General features: G+C 42.2%; 1 protein-coding gene across 9 annotated transcripts in view; it reads left to right on the forward strand.

Annotated features, from left to right (window-relative positions):
- The window catches only part of TTLL5 (tubulin tyrosine ligase like 5), a 269,203-nt gene that overhangs the window by 25,521 nt on the left and 222,336 nt on the right, over positions 1-21,346 (forward strand). For 8 of the 9 annotated variants that reach the window (XM_015558041.1, XM_015558046.1, XM_015558042.1 and 5 more), the window contains 3 exons: positions 2,224-2,306; positions 9,807-9,876; positions 10,853-10,937. In XM_015558041.1, coding sequence (XP_015413527.1) covers positions 2,224-2,306; positions 9,807-9,876; positions 10,853-10,937 — 238 coding nt within the window. The remainder of the gene's footprint in view (positions 1-2,223; positions 2,307-9,806; positions 9,877-10,852; positions 10,938-21,346) is intronic. The other variant, XM_015558047.1, reaches the window with a different exon arrangement.

The raw sequence follows: 21,346 nt of genomic DNA on the forward strand, positions 1-21,346 counted from the left end.
TCCCTGCTGGCAAGTGGACATCCCCTGAGGGCTCCCGGGCTGCCAGAGGGATGTCTGATTGCCAGCTTAGGCCCAATCCCCCAGGGAGCGGGCCTAAGCCAGCAGGTGGTCATTCCCCGAGGGGTCCCAGACTACGAGAAGGCACAGGCTGGGCTGAGTGTCCCCCCCCCGCCCCCCCCCGAGTGCACAAATTTTTGTGCACCAGGTCTCTAGTATATAGATAAATAAATTATCTATAGCAGGACTTTAAAGTTATGTAAATTATATATTTTGAAAGGGAGTATATTCCCATGGTACAAAAAAATTACAAAACAATAATGAAAAGCCTTTATTTTTCTGCTTTCCTCAAACATCCACCTCTCTGCCCCAGAGGTGATCAGTGCTCCTAGTTTTACACATGTCCTTCTAGAGATAATCTGTGTGTTTGTAGCATATAGCTTGAGTGTGTATGTGTATAGATGGGAGCATGCAATATGCATTGCCCTGCACTTTCCTTTTAGTCACTGAACTGCTTATCTTTGAGATCATTCCCTATCTATTCATTAATAACATTATTATTTTGTGTGTCTGCTTAATATTCCATTATACAGATCAGGTGTCTGTAAACTATAGCCTTTGAATCAAATCTAGTCTTCTGCCTTATTTTTATACATCTCATGAGCTATAAAAGGTTTTTATGTTTTTAAATGGTTGAAACAAAAGACAATAAAATTTAATGGCATTTGGAAATCATATGGAATTCAGTGTCCATAAATAAAGTTTTATTGGAACATAGCCTGCCCCTTTCTTTGCATATTACTTATGGCTGCTTTCGAGGTACAATGGCAGAAGTGAACAGTTGCAACAGAGATTGCATGGCCTGCAAAGCCTAAATTGTTTATTATCTGGTTTTTTTTTTAATGGTTTCTTATTTATTTTTAAAATACTTTTTGTTTTATTTCAGAGAGGAAGGGAGGGGGAGAGAGAAATAGAAACATCAGTGATGAGAGTGTATCATTGGTTGACTGCCTCCTGCATGCTCCATACTGGGATCGAGCCTGCAATTCAGGCATATGCCCTGACCTGGAATCAAACCATGACCTCCTGGTTCATAGGTTGACGCTCAACCACTGAGCCATGCTGGCCTGCTATTATCTGTTTTTACAAAAAAAGTTTGCTGGCTCCTCAAATAGATGCAATATAGTGTACTTAATTAATTGATGGACATCTTTTGCTACTATACGGCAACACTGAATAATCTTATACATACATTTCACATGTGTGAGTAGAACTATCAGACATATTTCTGTTGCTCATAGTGTTGTAAATTTCTGTGTGGCATATTCCATTTTTCCTAATTCAGTTAGGTTGCATCAGGGAAAAAGCAGGGGAAATGGGGGAGAGTGGACAAGGAAACCTACTTTTTCTCCTCCTGGTGAAATGGTTTGTCTGCCTGTTGGAGGCCTTTAAAAGATAGTTTAGCTCATAACAAAGGAGAATTCTTTGTTCCTACTTTTCTCTGGTGTCTTTTGACCTCCCGTAAGTGGAAGGCCAAGCCATCTGCAAGCCTTGGTGCCCGTTGTTTGGTTTCTCTTCCCATGATCCAGAGATGTTTAAGGTGTAAGCCTTGAACCTCAGAAAGGAACAAGAGTAAAATGCACCTTTTACTCACTTGTAAATTCGTGTTTTTCCTTTCCACTTCCACATTGTTTGATTTTAGGTGACTTTTTTTTTTACAAGCTCAGAGAAATTGCTTAAGGAAAGTGACCATATTATGATATCTAGCATTGACACTGCCATTGTCTGCATGGTTAGCCTCTGGAGGTCCCTTAGTTAAGGGAAGAAAGAATCGCAAAGATTTATGAAGGTTGTTTGTGACAGTAATAGACTACAATCCAGTTATTTGTCTTATTTTGTTTCATCCTCTCATTCAAGAGGGGAAATGGTGAACAAAATACATTATGTAGTATTTGCTATAATTTTGCTGTCTCTTCCTTCTCTCTCATCCTCCCTCTTTTTTTATTCCCCCCTCCCCCTTTTTGGTTTCTGTCTCTGTCCTTGTTTAATTTTAAGACGAGTCCAAAAATACAGGTTATTTTAGCTGCTGCCTTCCACTTAGAAATTTGAAAAATTCTTTGGGTACCTGAGTAGATAACCATTGTTGAAATTTCAGTTGATAATCTCATGTCCCTTCTTTCTCTTTGTTTCTCTCTCCCACTTTCTGTCTCCCAATATTTTGAGCAGACTGCTATTCAAAGGATCGGGGACCTTGGATAGTAAAACCAGTGGCCTCTTCTAGGGGGCGGGGCGTCTACCTGATCAACAATGTAAGTATCCAGCACAACCTCTCTGCGTTCTGTTTTTCCCTGTTGCACCCATTGTTCTAGCTACTAATATGGTTGCTTTTCATTAAGAGCAGGTGTCCCCTTTGGAAATCTGCATTCAGAACTGTGAGCTGAGGGTGGGTATGAGGTGTCTCTTGGCAGTAACTTCCCACGACAATAGTTACTCTATGGCTGAAAAGTTACTTGATCCAATTTTGGGGGAGGAAGGCCTTTGGTGTCAGCAGAAAAGAGGTACCTTTTCTGCTTTCAGGATACTGTCATGTGAATTCCTCAGCACTAAGTATTTATTAGTAGCATAAACATTTAGTTTTTATTGAGCAGAACTGTGGGATCCTGCCCTCAAGGTCCTCAAGGAAATTTACCCAAATCAGTATGGCATCTTTCTTGCACTTCCATCCTCCCTCCCTCCCAACCTCCTTCCTCCTCTTCCTCATCCTCTTATTTTTTCAAAATTCATCAGTATCTTGATTCTTCGCAAAATCCTCATTAAAAGTTGTTTTTAAGTTAAATGCAGAGTAAATAAAGTAAAATAAAATTCCAACCACAGTTTCGCTCCCTAGATTTATAATAGTAGTTAGTAACCTAATATAATTGGATTATGTTTCTTCTTTCTCAGCTTTGAATTTTGATATTTACTGTAGTTTGATATTTACTGTACTCATATCACCTCCAGTCTCCCTTCCACTTTCTACCTCTAAGTTTGATCACTTTTTACTATTTTTATGGTTTTTAGCATTTACATTCTCCTCAGTAACTATGATTCAGTTTCTCTGCTTTATAAGTTGGATACAAATTTTAAACTCAGTAGAAACTTTACAGCATGGAATTATGAAATTTAACTACTAATTCAGTCTGGATCTTTGTTAATTCTTCTTCCTGGATGTTTGGTCAACCTTTTTCATATAGAAACTAGTATTTTTCCTTGTTCAGGGAAAACTATCCCCCCACCCCACCCCCTCTTTTTTATTTTTATTTTTGTCTTTGTTTCTACTTCTAGAACTGCTTTTTGAGGCAGTCTGGGTCTTTCCTTCGTGTCAGCTTTTCTCTCATTTTAAATTCTGTCTTTTCACTCTACCTTCTGGATCACCAGTTGGAATTCTATCCATTTATTTATCTCCTTTACTGAATTTCTATATTGGCTATCATAGTTTGCAGAAACTCTTATTTTAGGACTTGCTTTCTTGTTAACAGCTGTCGTTGCTTAGTGCAGTTTGTCTGCTGGTCTTTCTGAAGATACCAGTTGAAAGTTTTTTAAAGTTATCTTCTGTGGTGTGAACTTCCTTGGGGATTGTCTTATTTTCCTCCTGTTGGCTTTTCTCAGTTTCAGTAACCTTAGGTGTGTTGAGCCATATTTATGAACGGAGACGAGACTGACTGAAATGGACAGCTGGCCTGAGTTTCCCCGACTGTTGTGTAGGACCGATTCCCTGAGAGCTTCTGCCTGGACGGGAGACTGTTGGAGCTTTGGGCAGAGTGACTGTCAGGCTGCCCCTTAGGTGGACATGAGCGAGGAGCATGCCTCTTCCTTCCCCCTGCCCCGAAGTAGGGCAGCCTTCTTGTGCAGTGCAGGGAGCTTTCACTCTGAGTCAGTGCTACCGGTCCTTCTTTCCCCACTGTGTGCCTGTTGGGGGGTGGCAGGGCCTCAGGCACCACTCTTTCAGATCCCTGCACTCGCACAAGCTGCCTTCCCCAGAGGACACGCTTGTTTCCCAAGCGCCACGCGTTGGGTGCTGGAGAAGGCCCCCGGCCTCACTGTTCCACATGCTGCGTGTTGATGACCTGCCCGGCTCGTGTTCCCGGCCCCCTCCTGCTTCTGCGGGTTCACTGCCAGCGCGGGCCTTCTCCCAGCCTCCTTGGGAAGATCACACTCGGCTCTGAAGTCCGGGGCAGGGGCATCCTCTGCTCTGTTTTCTCAGCCTGATCCTGTCTGCTTTCTGTCTTTCAGGATCGCCTTAAAGTTTTGGCCTGTTGTTGGTCCTTGAACCGCTTTCTAGCCTTGTGATCAGTTCATTCTTTTAGAGCAGTGGTTCTCAACCTTCCTAACGCCGCCACCCTTTAATACAGTTCCTCGTGCTGTGGTGACCCCCAATTTCATTGTTACAAATTGAACATAATTAAAGCATAGTGATTAATCACAAAAACAATATGTAATTATATATGTGTTTTCTGATGGTCTTAAGCGACCCTTGTGAAAGGGTCGTTCAACCCCCAAAGGGGTTGCTACCCACAGGTTGAAAACCGCTGTTTTTTTTCTTTTATAATTTATTGATTTTTTTACAGATAGGAAGGGAGAGGTATAGAGGGTTAGAAACATCGATGAGAGATCGACCAGCTGCCTCCTGCACACCCCCTACTGGAGATGTGCCCGCAACCAAGGTACATGCCCTTGACTGGAATTGAACCTGGGACCTTTCAGTCCACTGAGCCAAACTGGTCAGGGCAAGAACCACTGTTTTAGAAAGTATCTTCTTTGTCCTTCCAGTGGGGCTCTGGAAAGGAAGAGGGGGAGGAAGATAGGTTGTGTGTGGGGTCAGTACTCCATCTTAAACCCCCCATTCTCTTTCGCATGATCTGAGCTATTTCTGTACGTATAGAAACTAACTTTCTGAGGGTCTTTCACATTGGCAGATCCTTCCATTCAGTCTGGACTGTATTATAAACACTGCAGATATGTAGGCTCTGGTTCTGATACAGCAGCTATTCCAGCCCCAGGCCCGGGCTGCCAGTCCTGTTACCTGGCCCTGAGTCACTCCAGAAGCCTTTAGCTGTGTCTCCTGTGACAGAGGCCTGGTCAGATGCTTTGGATGTCTCCTTTCTTGTCTCTGTTCTGACCTTGGTGGACGGCTCCTGCCCAATAGTTTTTCCTTCAGCTTTGTGCCAGGAACTCCAGTGTTATTTGAATCTCATAGACAGCACTAGTTTGGGTTTGGGTTTGGGTTTTAGCTGCCAAATGGAATTGCTATTGAAAGTGAGCGGTGGTATAAGTTTGCTTTTTATTTTCTTAGACATGAGTCAAGAAGAGTAGGGTCTATTCCCAGCTGCTCTGGGGTTTTTTCTTTTGGAATGCTCTTTTGCCCTGGTGATTTGTTATTTTAAAACCAACATCATAAAGAAAAGGAGAGTTAAACTTTCCTTGTGGGGCTGAGTGCCCCGTGCCCTGACTCTTCCCTGGATGCTGAGTCTCGTAAAGGGGGTGACAGGTCTTTAGAGAATGTACTTGGCAGGCTCGCCTCCCTCCCCCCTCTCCCTGGGCTGGGTCCCTGGAGACCCCCTGCAGAGATCAAAGCACTTGGCCGGACCCTTGGCCCCCTCCTCCTCAGAGAAGCTTTGGAATGAGTCTGATTCTTTGAGGTATTTGGTGGAGGTGCCAGACAGAAGCCTGGGAAGATGCCAGCAGGCACCAGGGGAGCTGGCAACATGTGGACATAATGGGAAAATATTCCCATTTCACTCCAAAACTGGAAATTTATCACCTTTTACCCAGGCCTGAGAACCATGTAGTTAATACTCTTCTCTCTCTCCTTGCGCACAAGGCCTAGCCATCCCCTCTTTTCCGTACCTGGATCCTTTCCCGTGGAATATGTGACCCATTAGCCAACGGGATGAAGTAACTGTTTCCAAGGCTGCTGCCTGCTTTCCTTTTAGGTTTTAGGGAGGAGGGAGTGCTCCAGCGGAGGGTCTGTGAGCAGCACTAATGAGAGTGGGTGAGGGATGTTGTGGGGGCCTGAGTGAGGTGTGAGGCCAAATGAAAACATCATTCCCGGTCTTCCTGCTGGGCTGAGAGGGCCTCTTACTTCACATTCCCAATAATAGTCTTAACCTTTTGGAAAATAATCTGCAAATAGCAGCTTTTACCACTACAAGAACAGGATAAAGGACAGACAAAGCATTACTTTTATGTAATAACGGAGAGAGAAGTGCAAGCTCCTACAGATGGAAGCAACTCAGCTGATTGGCTAACGCAGTCTCTTAATAATGTTCTCTTTAACTCTGGAAACACATCATAAAGGAACAGAGTTGTGTTTGATCCAGCTCCTTCAGTAACTGTGACTAAATGCCATATTTTCCCAATTTAGTATATTCAGATCGTGGAGGGGAAAGATCTGGTGTTTCCTGATTAGGGTATGAATTGGATTATAGAAGTCAGATTTAGTCATCCTTGTCTCACACATTATCCACGGTAAATACAATCTGAATATTTCCCTGAGGTTTTAAAGCATCAGAAGTGTATTTAGGTCACTCTGGTCACTTGTATACTTGTTTCTGTTTGTTTATATGTTGTTATCTTACGTGCTCTTTATTTTTTCTCATTGTTCAGCAGATATGTAGGGAGTGCCTGTGGTGTGCCAGATGCTTATACCCCTTAAAGCCTTTTGAGAAATAGGGACTCCCCTGATTCTTATGGGTCTTCATTATAACTCAGTGCACTGCTCTGAGTAGAATGGCATGTTGCGTGCTGTGATGAATGCTGTTGAGTTATGGAACTTAGTAAACAGAGCCACATAGATACCATTGAGTTTGCAGTAGTAACAGCAACCAGACTTCGTGAGCATTTAATGTGCCTGCACTGTGCCTTTCAAATATAATCTCCTTTAGTTTTTATAAGAACCCTATGATGTAATTATTATTATTTCCTTAGTAAGTAGTAGGGTCAAGATTGTAACTTAGATCTAGCTGATTATATAGGATACACTCTTAACCAGTGTACCGTTCTACCTTACAATGATCTAACAGATACCATGAGCTTTAATCTTAAAGTCCAGTTAGAAAAATAGATATTTCCGACTTTCCCAACAATTCACATTCTTACTTTCATATAGTTTGGAGGGCAGTTTGAGCTTGAAATTAAAATCATTCAAAGTGAGTTAATTGGGGATTGAGGAAAAGGTTTGAAGATATGAAAAAGCTTTCATTAGTTGCTTATTAGTATACTAGAGGCCCGGTGCATGAAATTCGTGCATGGGGGTGGGGGGTCCCTCAGCCGGCCTGCTCCCTCTCCAATCCGGGACCCCTCGGGGGATGTCCCCTGTGGGATGGGGCCTAAACTGGCAGTCAGACAACCCTCTTGCAATCTGGGACCACTGGCTCCTAACCACTTGCCTGCCTGCCTGCCTGATCACCCCTAACTGCCTCTGCTTGCTGGCCTGGTTGCCCCCTAACTGGTCCCCTGCCAGCCTGGTCACCCCCTAACTGCCCCCCTGCTGGCCTGGTCCCCCGTTAACTGTCTAGAAGGAAGTTGGACGTCCAGAAGATGTCGAGTTGACCCGGTCTAATTAGCATATTAACCTTTTATTAGTATAGATAATAGTATACAAGGAAACTATACCCAAACCATTCTTTTCTTCTCTGAGCATACAATTTGATTCCTAATGCAGATAAAAATGAGAGCTACAGACCATTGAACAAATAATGTGAGGATTATGTTATACATAACTCAAAGGATAAATATGTATTATGAAGCAGGAAAGAGAGGAAATGGCCATGGACATTAGATGTGTCATGGAGGGAAGACCCTTGCCAGCGTGTTCTCTGGTTTGCGGGAAAGTTGAGTGCTCAGACATCTATTGTAGCCTATAGGTGTTACTCACTTGGAAGAGAGCTGCAATTGTTCAGTTTTGGAACACAGCCTGCAGCTTGCTGCTTTGTACTGTGATTGTATCAGTTCTTACTAAGCTGCTGAGATAGTACCTGTGAGAAACTAACCAAGGAGTGTAAGGGAGTAAGGAAATGCTGTGGGTGACTGAGTCCCTGAGGATGAATCAGCACTGGTGTCCTGGTGCCCATATGATGCATAGGCTGGGAAAGTTGCGTTCTGAGCTTGAGATGGCAGCAGTGGGAAGTGAGAGGGCAGTCTCATCGTCCTGACTCTGGGGTTGCTCATCGTGGCTGTATAATGTTGTGTCACAAACTATCCCTATTTTATGATAACTAGTATTTGGGATAGGAAATGCATTATTATAAAGATAAACTTTTGAATCTGGGGGACAGTTATTTTTAGTTCAGAACTTTGGGGAAAGATGTGAATAGTGCTCAAGAGTTAAGCCTCTGAGGCAGACCTCCTGATCACTTATTAGCTGTATGACTTTGAGCAGGCTCTTAACTCTCTCTGACTCTCCTCATCTCTAATATTTAGGTGGTGATAGACCTACCTCATGGACTTAGGTGAGGATTAAACGAAATAATACTTGTGAAGAATTTGAACAACACATAGGAAATGTTCAATACATTGGTTAAAATTTCATATTTTGCTGCAGATGTTAATAGTTATTTCTGTTGCTGCTGCTGTAGCTATTATAACCACAGTTATTACTATTGTCACTTTCCTTTAGAATCCTTTGTCCTGTATGGATTGTGATGACTTCCAGGTGACTTCTGCCTTAATCTAATCTCACATAGAGTTATTCTGTTCCAGATATTTTAACCTTACTATTTTCTTAAGACTCCACAGTCATTTCCTGTTTCCCACCATGTTCAACCTGAATTTGCCTTGCCAGAGGTCCAGATCCCTTTGCCAGTGGTCCCTTCCTCCTAACTGTCTAACCCTCTCTCTCATTATTTCTCAGTTCAGTCTTCTAGCCCAGGCCAGTGAATCTGCCCCCTCTCCGTTCTGCGGGACTTAGTGCCTGCCGTCTTCCCATGATGGTCTCCTGTCCCTTCCACCACGTGCCTGATAGCTTTCAGCTCTCACTTCCACACCTACTCTTTCAGGACATGCCTTCCCTGACTCGTCCCACTTAACTGCTTTTCCACTTTGCAGCCTCCTATCTTCCACTTGCAGATATGGTCCTCTGTGTTCTTGTAAGTTACCTGTTTTGCTGTCCCTCTGCCTAAATATTAAACTCTTTGGGAGTAGGGATTAGGCTCTGAGGGCAGGGATTATCTGTTTACTTCATCACAGTATTCCCTAGTGCGTTATATACTATCCAGTAATACTGATAATTACTTATTGTAAAAACAACTCTTAATTGAAAAAAATTTTAAACATCTAGTTCCGTCTTGACATATAGCGATATAGCAAGTACCATTGAGTGAGTCAATGAAACATCCATCCTGTTTCACAGCGGGAAGATCTGTAAATTTTCTAAGCAACTTGATGAAAGCTTTCATCTAAGAATAACAGTAGCATTTAAAAATTTGCATCATACTTTACTTTTGGGAGAAAGCAAGTTTTTATTTTTAAGTAGCTTTTATTTTCTTGGCATGTAACTATTTAATATCATGTATAGAAAAATCTAAAGCTGTTTAGACTTGATTTATTATGTGAGAGATGCTGTATAAATTTATTTCCCCCCACTGTAATTGGATACCTACAGTGCTTATGGAAGTAGTGTGTTATGTGGCCAATTGAATGTATGGGTAGCTTTTCTTAGAGTTTTAGTTTTCTACATTATCATTTCTCAAAGGTTAAGAACTTTGTTCCCGTACTGTAAGCTAGGGCTCCTTTGCATTTCTGTCCTTTCATTCTTTCTCTTTACTCAATAGCCAAACCAGATTTCCCTGGAAGAGAACATCCTGGTCTCCCGTTACATTAACAACCCCCTGCTCATAGATGGTGAGTTGTGGTTAGGCCCTTGCCTGGATTGGGTTAGATCTTGTTAATTTTTAAAATTTATTATTTATTTACTGGAGGCCTGGTGCACAGATTCGTGCACCGGTGGGGTTCCTCGGCCTGGTCTGTGGAGATCGGGCCAAAACAGGCTCTCCACCATCCCCTGAGGGGTCCTGGATTTCAAGAGGGTGGCTCTCGGGTGACGCACCCTGGAATCCGGCTCCCTCCTCTCTGTTTCTGGGTGCATCACCTGAGAACCACAGCTGCCAAGTCACCAGCTCAGCAGCTCCTGTGTTGAGCGTCTGCCCCCTGGTGGTCAGTGCGTGTCATAGCTACCAGTCGGAGCCTCTGCCTTCTGGTGGTCATTGCATGTCATAGTTACCGGTTGGACAGTTGCTTGGGCTTTTATATATATTGATTGGATTTATTGGGGTGACATTGGTTAATAAAAGTATATAGGTTTTGGGTGTACAATTCTATAATACAACATCTATACTAGTATATTGTATTGTGTGTTCATCACACTAAGTCAAGTCTCTTTCCATCACCATTTATCAATCCTACACCCTCTTCTGTTCCCCCTCCCATCCCTTTTCCTCTGGCAATCACTAGTAAGTCTTTATTAAGCTAATATGAAATTCTTAACAACTATGGCTTTAGAGCTGAGCCTGGTTCCTTACCTACCTCATGAGATTATTTCAAAGATGAAATGAGATAATAAAAAAGAAAGTGCTTTATAGGTGATATAATAACAAATATATATGAGAACTGTACAATATACATGTATAAATTCTCATATATATGTACAAAATGTGTAATTATTATTTATCCTCAAAAGGCAAGGGGTGTGGACAGTGTGTATTCTGTGGGGAGAGGCGGGCTATTCGTTTTTTCATGTTTCTTTGTTACATTATCCTGTTTATTCTATAACAAAAACAAATGAACTTAGTTTTTCCTGTGAATTCAAATTTTTTTCTAGATTTCAAGTTTGATGTGCGCCTCTATGTGCTTGTGACTTCCTATGACCCTCTTGTCATCTATCTCTATGAAGAAGGATTGGCTAGGTAAGAGACATTTGGAGGGAGGGTGTTTATTAGAGTGGACCAATTAAGGGGCATATTAAGATCACTTTTTCTTTCTGTTACGTTCAACTCAGAAAAATAGAGTGTGCCCAGATGGTCTTCAGGTTACTTTACATATGCACATGTATGAACAGTTATGCGTATGTAAGCACACATCATTCCTAGCAGCAATCCAGGATCGCATCTTGTTTTCATGCAATGGCAGTTGTTCTGAAGACCCTAGGCCCTAGGGTATTAAGATGATTTGTTGCCTAGCTGGTTTGGCTCAGTGGATAAAACATTGGCCCTTGGACTGAAGGGTCCTTGGTTTGATTCTGAACAAGGACACGGACCTCGGTTGCAGGCTCAATCCTGGCTCTGGTTAGGGTGCGTGCAGGAGGCAACCAATTGATGTCTTCTCACATTGACGTTTCTCTCTCTCTGTCTCTCCCTGTCCTTTCCACTCCCTCTAAAAATCAATGGAAAAATATCTTCGGGTGAGGATTAATAAAACAGAACAAAAAGGATAATTTGTTGTTCTTCAGAATTGATCTAAAAAGAATAAAAAACCATATATATATATGTATATATATATATAATCATATATATATATATAAAATGCCAGACACTTATTTTAATGCTCACAGTAACGTTACAGCTGATGTATTTTTGCAGTTGAAGAAACTGAGGGTTAGAGAGGAAAGGGAGCTTGAAGTCACTTTTCTGAGGTATCCCAGCAGGTTGACAGTGGAGCAGGAGTTTGGATTCCTGGATCTGATTCCAGAGTCAAGGCCTCTTGTATTTAGGAGGCATTAGCTGCTTTTCTTTTTTTTCCACCTGCAAGTAATATACTTTACAGTGGTTATATTATTTTGTTTTTCTTGTGGTCTTTTTTAGGTTTTATGGTAATGTGACTTATAAAATTAAGTTCAAATTATAATAATTGGAAGTTTTGTTTTCCATAACCAGATAACTTTAGAGGTGACAGTATTTTCATAGACCCTTTAAGCTGTTTAAAATAAGCATATAACTTTGCTTATGTCTTCCCCCAACATATACAGGGGTAGGCAAAAGTAGGTTTACAGTTGATTTTATGAAAAATAATGCAATAATAAATAATGATTTAAGAATAAACTATATTTCATGTAATCACAACTGTTAACCTACTTTTGCCCCTGTGTGTATGTGTGAGTGTGTGTAATTTTTTTTTTAAATCAACTAGCTTTCCCTGAAGTTTTTTTCATGCATTGGCCTTATATAACATAGCAGCAGTTTAGAAGGTAGTTTGCAATCTGTGAGCAGTCATGGACAAGCTAAAAAGCTTGGTCTGTATGTGTTTTTTATTTTAGAAAATGTACTTCGAAGATGGTAAATACAATGATTAAAAGAAGCCTACCTATTGAAGTATTATAATACTCTGACAACTGTTATTTTAAAATGGTGTTTTAATTATTTCATATACTCAGATTTTTTTGATGCGTCTGTGACTACAATCTGAGGGTGATTTTGGCTGGTTGAGCCGTTTCTTCCCTTCACCCCTAGGTGGCAGTGACAGCATTTATATGCTCTGTCATATTCTTAGCTAGATTTATGTGTTTGAGCCCTAGGAACTCGGAGGCTACTGAAGCTCCCTAGTTCTGGTCTTTTGTTCCTTGAAAATTGTCCATTGTACTCAAAAAGAGTCTGGAAGCTTTGGCTAGAAATGAATGAAAAAGATTTATTCAAGGGTCTTAGAGTTTGCAAACTATGAACATAGCTAGACAAAAACCCAGAAGTGTTCCAAAGAAGAAAGAAAAGTTGAGAGTTCTTATAGTAAAAAGTACACTCTTGAAAATTTTCAGTCCTGCGTTCTTAGCCCTAGGACTGGTCTAGGATGGTTATCTTTCAGATGTCAGGTGGCCTGGATGATAGATGCCAGGTGGTCTGGAAGGTGGATCCCAGGAGGTCTGGTCACATGCTGTGGTCTGGTTAATGGATGCCAGGTGGTCTACATGAGCTGTTCAGGGGAATAATCAAAGGATTATCTGGAGGTCCGTGTGTATGTCCAGACATATATGCAGGCATTGATACAAGACTGGAAAGTTAAAAAATTTTCAGTTTTCCAGGCTAGTTAGAACAAGAATAGAATCTCTCCACATGCCCCAACCATCATAATGTTAATAATTTTAACAACTTGGTTAAAGTGACTCCATTTTATATATTCCCTATCTTCACTCTTTCTTCAAAATTGAGGAGGGGAAAACTATAACTTTTCTCAGTTTTCAGGTAGAGAATTGAATCTGAAAGGTCCTTGATCACATACTACTAGCTCTAATCAGATTCATAGGAAAGAAGTTGTCTGTAGTGTTTGTAGACACATGTGCTGTCATTCTTTGAAATATAGGTTTAATTATCTAGAAGAAAAGAAGATAAAGTATACCTCTTACTTCTACTCAGATATGTAAGGTGCTTTGGGTTTCAGTTTTGTAATTTCAGATATCTCAGTTCTCTCTTGTGTATCATGAGCCTTTTTCTCCTCTTCCCTCCGCTCATCCTCATCCCAGCTTGTCTCCTGTTCCTTTCCCAGGAGTGATTCCGTCCTGCCACAAGTTGGACTTCTTGCATAGGGAAAAAACCTCAAGGTTACACTCACTATTTCTCAAGAATATCACACTGCCTGGCCGGCGTGGCTCAGTGGTTGAGTGTCGACCTATGAACCAGGAGGTCACGGTTCGATTTCCAGTCAGAGCACATGCCCGGGTTATGGGCTCAATCCCCAGTGTGGGGCAAGCAGGAGGCAACCGATCAATGATTCTCTCCCATTGATGTTTTTATCTCTCCCTCTTCCTCTCTGAAATCAATAAAAATATATTTTTTTTTTAAAAAGAAAAGATCATACCAACATGTTTTGCATATTATTTGAAAGACATTTCACTCACAATATTAATAGTAAATTTGGTAAAATTTGGCATAGTTTTAAAACCTCAATGGTTCAGACACAGACTGAGAGCAATACCAATATTTATTACAGATATGCAAGTGTTTTGACTACTCGGTATGTGCCAGAATCAGAATCCATTGAATTGAGTAATTTTTCTTGCCTTCAGTGGAAACTGAGTGTGTGTGTGTGTGTGTGTGTGTGTGTATATACTAGAGGCCTGGTGCACAAAAATTTGTGCACTCAGGGGGGTCCCTCAGCCTGGCCTGTGCCCTCTCGCAGTCTGGGACCCTTCGGGGGTGACCACCTGCTGGCTTAGGCCAGCTCCCCGGGGGATTGGGCCTAAGATGGCAGTTAGACATCCCTCTGGCAGCCCAGGAGCCCTCAGGGGATGTCCACTTGCCAGTGGGGAGCAGGCCTAAGCTGTAGTCGGACATCCTTAGCACTGTTGAGGAGGCAGGAGAGGCTCCCACCACCACCGCTGTACTGGTAGCCATCAGCCTGGCTTGTGGCTGAGCAGAGCTCCCCCTGTGGGAATGCACTGACCACCAGGGGGCAGCTCCTACATTGAGCGTCTTCCCCTGGTGGTCAGTGTGTGTCATAGTGATGAGTCATTCCCAGTCCTGCTGTTAAGGTCAATTTGCATATTACCCTTTTATTATATAGGATATATATAGGAGTGGGCAAAGGTAGGTTTACAGTTATGAGTACACAAAACAGAGTTTATTTTTGTGTTACTATTTATTAATTATTATATTTTTTATTTATATTACAACTGTAAACCTACTTTTGACCACTTCTGTATATTTTTAAATGCATGCTTTTTCTTAGAGTAATTTAGAGAACAGTTTTTCTAAAAACTCGGGTCAAATTGAACCAAGAAATGGGAATTCTCAGGGCTATGTCTCAGTTTACCTAAAAGTGTAGGTGAATATAAAAGCTTTACGAAAGGACAGTACATGGTCACAGGCTATTAGCTGGAGTCCTTCAAGGGCACATTGCTCTGCACAATAACTTCCATGTGTCTGTGTTCCTGTGTCTTAACTCACTGTATATCTTGGCATTCATCTGCTTCTCTTTAATCCTCAGGGTCTGCTCCAGTGTGTCATTACATTCAGCAATAGTCCATAGCATCTCCAGGTCTGCAGCCTCTAGTAAATCTTGGGTCACGTGTGTTTTATGTAGACATTACTGAAGACAATCAGCTTGGGATGAGATCACTAAGCCATTTTACTTTGAGGTTCACCAAGGAACACCATAATCTCTAAAGAAACAAAACTGGCAACAAATATAATTGGTTTTCTTCTTTACAAAAGAATGGCCTTATCCCATATCACCTCTTTGGGACTCAAATTAAAGCTTAGGTGACAGAAAGATTAAGTTCATTTCTTAAGTCTGTAAACTAAGTAGTTTCTGTAAGTTTTTTACCTTCTTAAACTTACTGAAGAAAAAGAGCCTTAATAGTTTGTTTCTGTATTAATAATTTCAGTTGTTCTTGTTGTCTTACTAACTAACATAGGAAGTAAGAAAACTCATTATTTTTTATACAAGGGCAAAATGTTGAGGCATCTAAAAAAATCGTCTTTCTGGCATCTGGGTCCGGCGTTTTCCCCTGGAGGTGCACCCTGCTTTTGAGTTGCATGTGGATGTTGCTGCTTTGCACCAGCAGGGGACACTCACCTTCCAGGGAGGGTGGCATTCTCCCCCAAAATGGTGTAGATTTTTTTCCTGTCAGAGGTGGAAAGCAAAAAGACTTTGTCCTGGATTTTACAGTTTTAGGTGGATCCAGTATGTGGTCTAAATGATTTGACTGAACCTTTTTTTGAGACAGAGCCAATAGCCAAAATTTCACTGAAACAGGGAAGAAAAAAAAAACAAAAAAAATTAAAACACAATTAAGTTGAAAACCAAATGTGTTGTCAGAGACCCGAAGATAGGTCGTTCTAGCAGCTGGGTGCAATGAAGATGTCTCCAGGGAACGGGGAGAGAGCCACTGGTGCTGTGGGGGGGAGGAGAAGACCCCCGAAGCTGTCCCATGGGGACTGTCTCAGCCTAGTTTTCAGTGGAAATTCAGAAAAGACCCCAAAGCATTTGCAATGCCTTTCCCTTCCTCCCCACCCCCAGTTCCTTCTTCAGTAGCCTTCTTTGCTAATTAACACTGGCTCCGTGGGGATATTTACCTTTTCTCTGCTGGATTCCTGTGGTTTTGAAAGAATTCAGGTACTTGCTGGTTGCCAAGGAATTCATATTACCTCACAGGTTGTACACTGTCCAGAATCTGCCGCAGCAGCAAGAAGGGGGAAGAGACACCAGCGAGGGGGAGAAAACCCTCTCCAGTGCTCATTGTCACCCTCCCTGGCGGGCCCTCGCTGTTGAAGTTTGAGTCATTTCTGGCTCTAAAGACAGGGGATCAGGCTGGTAATCCCCTCCCAGACGGCTCTGTAGGGCGCTGCCGAGTCACTGCAGTACTTGGCAGTCTCGGGGCTGCAGCTGGTTGACAGCAGATCAGAGAGCTCTTGGGCCTCTTGTTCTCTCCCATAAGATTTTTCTGGGTCAGGCGAGGATGAAACCCAGTGGCTTCTGGCAGGGCTGCCTGAGGTGCTGTCTCTCCATCCTCCAGGCCTTTTTGGCTCGGAAAGGCTTCACCTGCTGAAAGATAACTCCTGTACCAGGGTTTCCTCAGGGCTGGCCTCCTCTTTTCTTTCTTTTTGTTTTTAAAAAAATTAAATTATAAAAAAATTTTTTTTCAATTATAGTTGACATGCAATATTATATTAGTTTCAGTTGCACACCCATGATTAGACATTATAAAACTTCTTAAGTGATCATCCCAAAACCCATCTGACACCATACATAGTTATTAGAATATTATTGACTATACTGGAGGCCCAGTGCACAAAATTCATGCATGGGTAGGGTCCCTAGGCCTGGCCAGCGATCAAGTCCATCTGTGGGGTGGTCCCCCCCAAACCCCTGCTGGCACCTGTCTTGGCTGGCGGCCTGGAGCTGCCCGCCGGTCAGCCCTGCCCCTGCCAGTCACCTCCCTCTGGTGGGGGAGGGGGCAGATGCTCAACGCAGGAGCTGCACTGGGGGCAGCTCCTGCATCGAGCGTCTGCCCCCTGCTGGTCAGTGCACATCATAGCGACCGGTCATTCCACTGTTGGGTTGATTTGCATATTGGACTGGGATGTCTTATTTCTTTCACCAGGTAGGAGAAGTTTTCTGTCATTATTTTTTCAAATTGATTTTCAATTTCTTGCTCCCTCTCCTTCTGGGTAACCCCATGAGGCGAATGTTGGTATGCTTGAAGTTGTCCCAGAGGTTCTTTATATCTTTGGATTCTCTTTTTTTTTTTTTTACTCTTATGATTGGGTGTTTTTTGCTTGCTTATATTCCAAATTCTTGATTTGATTCTCGTTATCCTCTACTGTTGATTCCATGTAAATTATTCTTTATTTCAGTTAGTGTATCCTTCATTTCTTTTCTTTTTTAAAAAATATGCTTTTATTGATTTCAGAGAGAGGAAGGGAGAAGAGAGAGAAACATCAATGATGAGAGAGAATAATTATTGGCTGCCTCCTGCACGCACCCTTCTGGGGATCAAGCCTGCAACCCACAACCTGGGTATGTGCCCTGACCAGAATTGAACCTTGACTTCCTGGTTCAAAAGTCAGTGCTCAACCACTGAGACATACCGGCCAGGTCATAGTCTTATAGCTCATACTTTGAGCGACAGAGCCAGGTAGAGTGGCTCCAGCTTCCGGTCTTTCCCAGGAAGTTGTCCTAAGGTCAGAGTGAAAGGTGAGAAATGTCCTAAGGGCATGTAGTTCTCTGTTCATCAGTAGGCCACAAACTGGTACCCAGTTTCAGATTTGGCGAAGAGTGGAGCCCCCACCTTTTTTTTTTGTTTATAGGTCAAGGCTATAAAATTCTGTCATGAGAGCTTTCCCTAAATTTTGATTTCATTCAGAAGGAGGTTTAAGACTTAATTTATCATGTAAATTTCAGTATGGGTTAGGATAAGTATTTAGCTTGGGATACCTTATAGAGAATTACCCCTTTTAGATTATTTCTAAGAAGGAAATTGTGTTGAAGTTTTTAGGCCTAAATAGTATGAAATTTGGTATGTGAGGGCCTAAATCAAGAGGCACAAACTTAAATGCTCACAAGGACCATCAGTGGAGAGTTGGTCAGGTGGTCACTGGAGAAGGGGAGATCACATGCTCTGCCTAGAGGGCATTTGCGATTCAGTGCCAGAAGTCCTTGGTTTGTGGTGGTGCTATGGTCTGAATGTTTGGCTGTTACCTGCCCTTGAATTGGCTCCGACTCCTGGTGACCCTGGGAGTGAGTGATGTCCATGACGTCCTGTCCTCGGCAGCCCTGCTCTGCTCCTGTAGACTCGTGGCCACGGCTCCTTTCATGGAGTCAGTCCAGCTCATGGTTGCTCTTCCTCTTTCCTGCTGCCTCTGTTTCCCAGCATTGCTGTCTTTTCCAAAGAACCCTGCCTGCTCAGGCTGTGCCCGAAGTGGGACAACTTCAGTTTTGCCATTTTTGCTTCCAGCGATGTTTCAGGCTTCATTTGCTCTGGGACCCACTTGTTTGTCTTTCTGACAGTCCAGGGTGTTCATAGAGCTCTCCTTCAGCACCATATTTCAGACGAATCAGTTTTTTTCCTAGTAACCCTCACTATCCTGGTTTGCACTCATACATAGTAATTGGGAATGCAAAGGTGTGGATGATCTTAGCCTTGGTCTCCAATGACATATCTTTGCTCTTGGTAAGCTTTCCTAATTCTTCTATTGCTGTCCTTCTGGGTCTCAGCTTTCTTTTCATTCTTGAATTTCTCTGAATGTTTGTTTCCCCCAGCACCCAAACTCATGTTGAAATCCTGCCCCTCGAGGTGATGGAATTAGGAGGTGAGGTCTTGGGAGGTGATTAGGTCATGAGGGTGGAGCCCTCATGAATGTGATTAGTGCCCTTTTACAAAAGAGACCCTGGAGCGATTGCTCACTCGCTCCACCATGTGAGGACCCAGCAGGAAGGTGCTGTTTACCTGCCTGCGTCTTGATCTTGTACTTCCAGCCTCCAGAACTGTGAGAAGTAACTTTCTATTGTTTATAAGCTACACCGTTTATGGTATTTTGTTATAGGAGCCCCAAAGGACTAAGACAGGTGGTATTGCAAGATCTTTTGTGTGTTTGTTTTAGTGGTAGCTGAAAAATCTAGATTTTTATTGAGAAACATACCTTTGATTGTAGGCTTTTAATTTTGAAACCGTTTCAAACTTATACAAAAGCTGTAAAAATACTATGAAGAATAGCCTTTTACCTTTTCATCTAGAGTCCACGTTCAGATTTTTCAACTGTCGTAGTAATGTTCTTTTTAACAAAAGGATCCAGTCCAGAATCACATGTTGCATTTAGTTGTCATGTCTCTTTCGTCTCCTCCAGGCTGGAACAGTTCCTCAGTCTCTTTGATTTTCATGACCTTAGTGTTTTTGAAGATTACAGGCCAGTCATTTTGTAGAATGTCTCTCAATTTGGGTTTGTCTGATATTTGCTTATGATTAGACTCAGGTTATGTATTTTTGGCCAGAATGCCACAATAGTGGTGCTGTGTTCTCATTGCATTATGTCTAATGACACATGATAGCTATTTAGTGGTATTTGACCACTTGATTAAAATGGTGTCTGCCAGATTTCTCCACTATAAATTTAACTTGTTTCTCCCTCTGTAATTAATAAATACCTTTTGAGTAAACACTTTGAGACCATGTAGTATCTTATTCCTCATCTCATTTTCACCTAATAATTTTAATATCCATCTATGCTTCTTGCCTGGATGGATTATTACTATGATGGTGGCTAAATGACTTTCCCCATCATTCCTTTTACTTTTATTGTTTAGTATTTTACTCCAAGCAAGAGCTTTCTCCTCTTCCCATTTATGTATGTACACCAATGTGGATGCAAGGATCCCTATTTTATTTAATGGGTTATAATTCTTTACTGTTATGATTTATTTTGATGCTCAAATTGCCCCAGATTTGGACAATGGGGGCCCCTTTAAACTGGCTTTTGTGTTATTTTGACATGTTCCCTTATTCTCTGAGCACAAAATGTTTCAAACTCAGCTTGTTCTTTGTTCCAGTCCTGGAATCAATCATATTTTCTAAGGAGCATTGGTTGCCCCCCTTTTTGTTTTAAATTTAAAAATTGATTTTTTGAGAGAGAGGAAGGGAGAGGGAGAAAGAGAGAAAAGCATCACTGTGAGAGCAGAACATTGATTGGCTGCCTCCTGCACAAACCCCCCACTGGGGATCGAGTCTGCAACCCGGGCATGTGCCCTGAGTAGGAATCAAACTAGCAACCTTGTGGTGCATGGGACAACACCCAACCGAGCCACACCACCAGCGCAGCACTGGTGGCTTTTAATGGAGAATAGAAATCAGGAGTCAGGATCTGGGTGCTAGATATGCTCATTGCTCTGGGCTATCTCTGCTCTCTGGTCCTTGCAATGGACAGACCTAGAAAATATGAATGTGTATACATTCAGGTACATATACATACACATTTACATCTATATTTCTACATCTGTGTCTATATCAGTATACAGGGTGAGGTAAAAGTAGATTTACAGTTGTGAATATGTGAAACACAGTTTATTCTTATATTATTATTTATTAACGAGAGGCCCAGTGCACGATAAGGTTACAGGCCAGGCTGAGGGACATTGGTGGGGGTCCCTCAGCCCGGCCTGTACCCTTCCGCACTCTAGGAGCCCTTGGGGGATGTCCCACTGACAACTAAGCTGCAGTTGGACATCCTTAGCACTGCCACGGAGGCAGGAGAGGCTCCCGCCACTGCCGCTGCACTCACCAGCCATCAGCCCAGCTTGTGGCTGAGCAGCGCCCCCCCCACCCCCCCCCGTGGGAGCACACTGACCACCAGGGGGCAGCTCCTGCATTAAGCATCTGTCTCTATTGGTCAGTGCACGTCATAGCGGCCAGTTGTTCTGCCATTTGGTCTATTTGCATATTAGGGTTTTATATATAGATAGATACATATAAAATGAACCATGTGGAAAATTTTTGCAGCCCAATTTTTATAATCCTGATTTTCTTCAGATAAATTCCTATAAATGGAACTGCAGGCCTGGTCCCTCCCAACTGCCCTCCCCTGCTGGCCATCTTGTGTCCACATGGGGTGGCCATCTTGTGTGTTGGAGTGATGATCAATTTGTATATTACTCTTATTAGATAGGATTATTGTATTGTTTTCCATATGAACAACTATAAACCTACTTTTGCCATATCCTGTATTGAAAAGCAGGAGTTTATACTAATACCTCCAATTCTAGTTCAGAACAAGATTCTTTCCAGCTTTTTCCTTTTCTTTTTAAAAAATCTCTCCAACAATGTGAAATCTGACTCCCAGTCTCTACAACAAATTTATTTTCTCAATTCCCTTTTATGTAGCCAGTCTCCTGACCCCCC

Source organism: Myotis davidii, unplaced genomic scaffold (assembly GCF_000327345.1).
Source record: "Myotis davidii unplaced genomic scaffold, ASM32734v1 scaffold309, whole genome shotgun sequence".
Lineage (NCBI taxonomy): Eukaryota > Metazoa > Chordata > Mammalia > Chiroptera > Vespertilionidae > Myotis > Myotis davidii.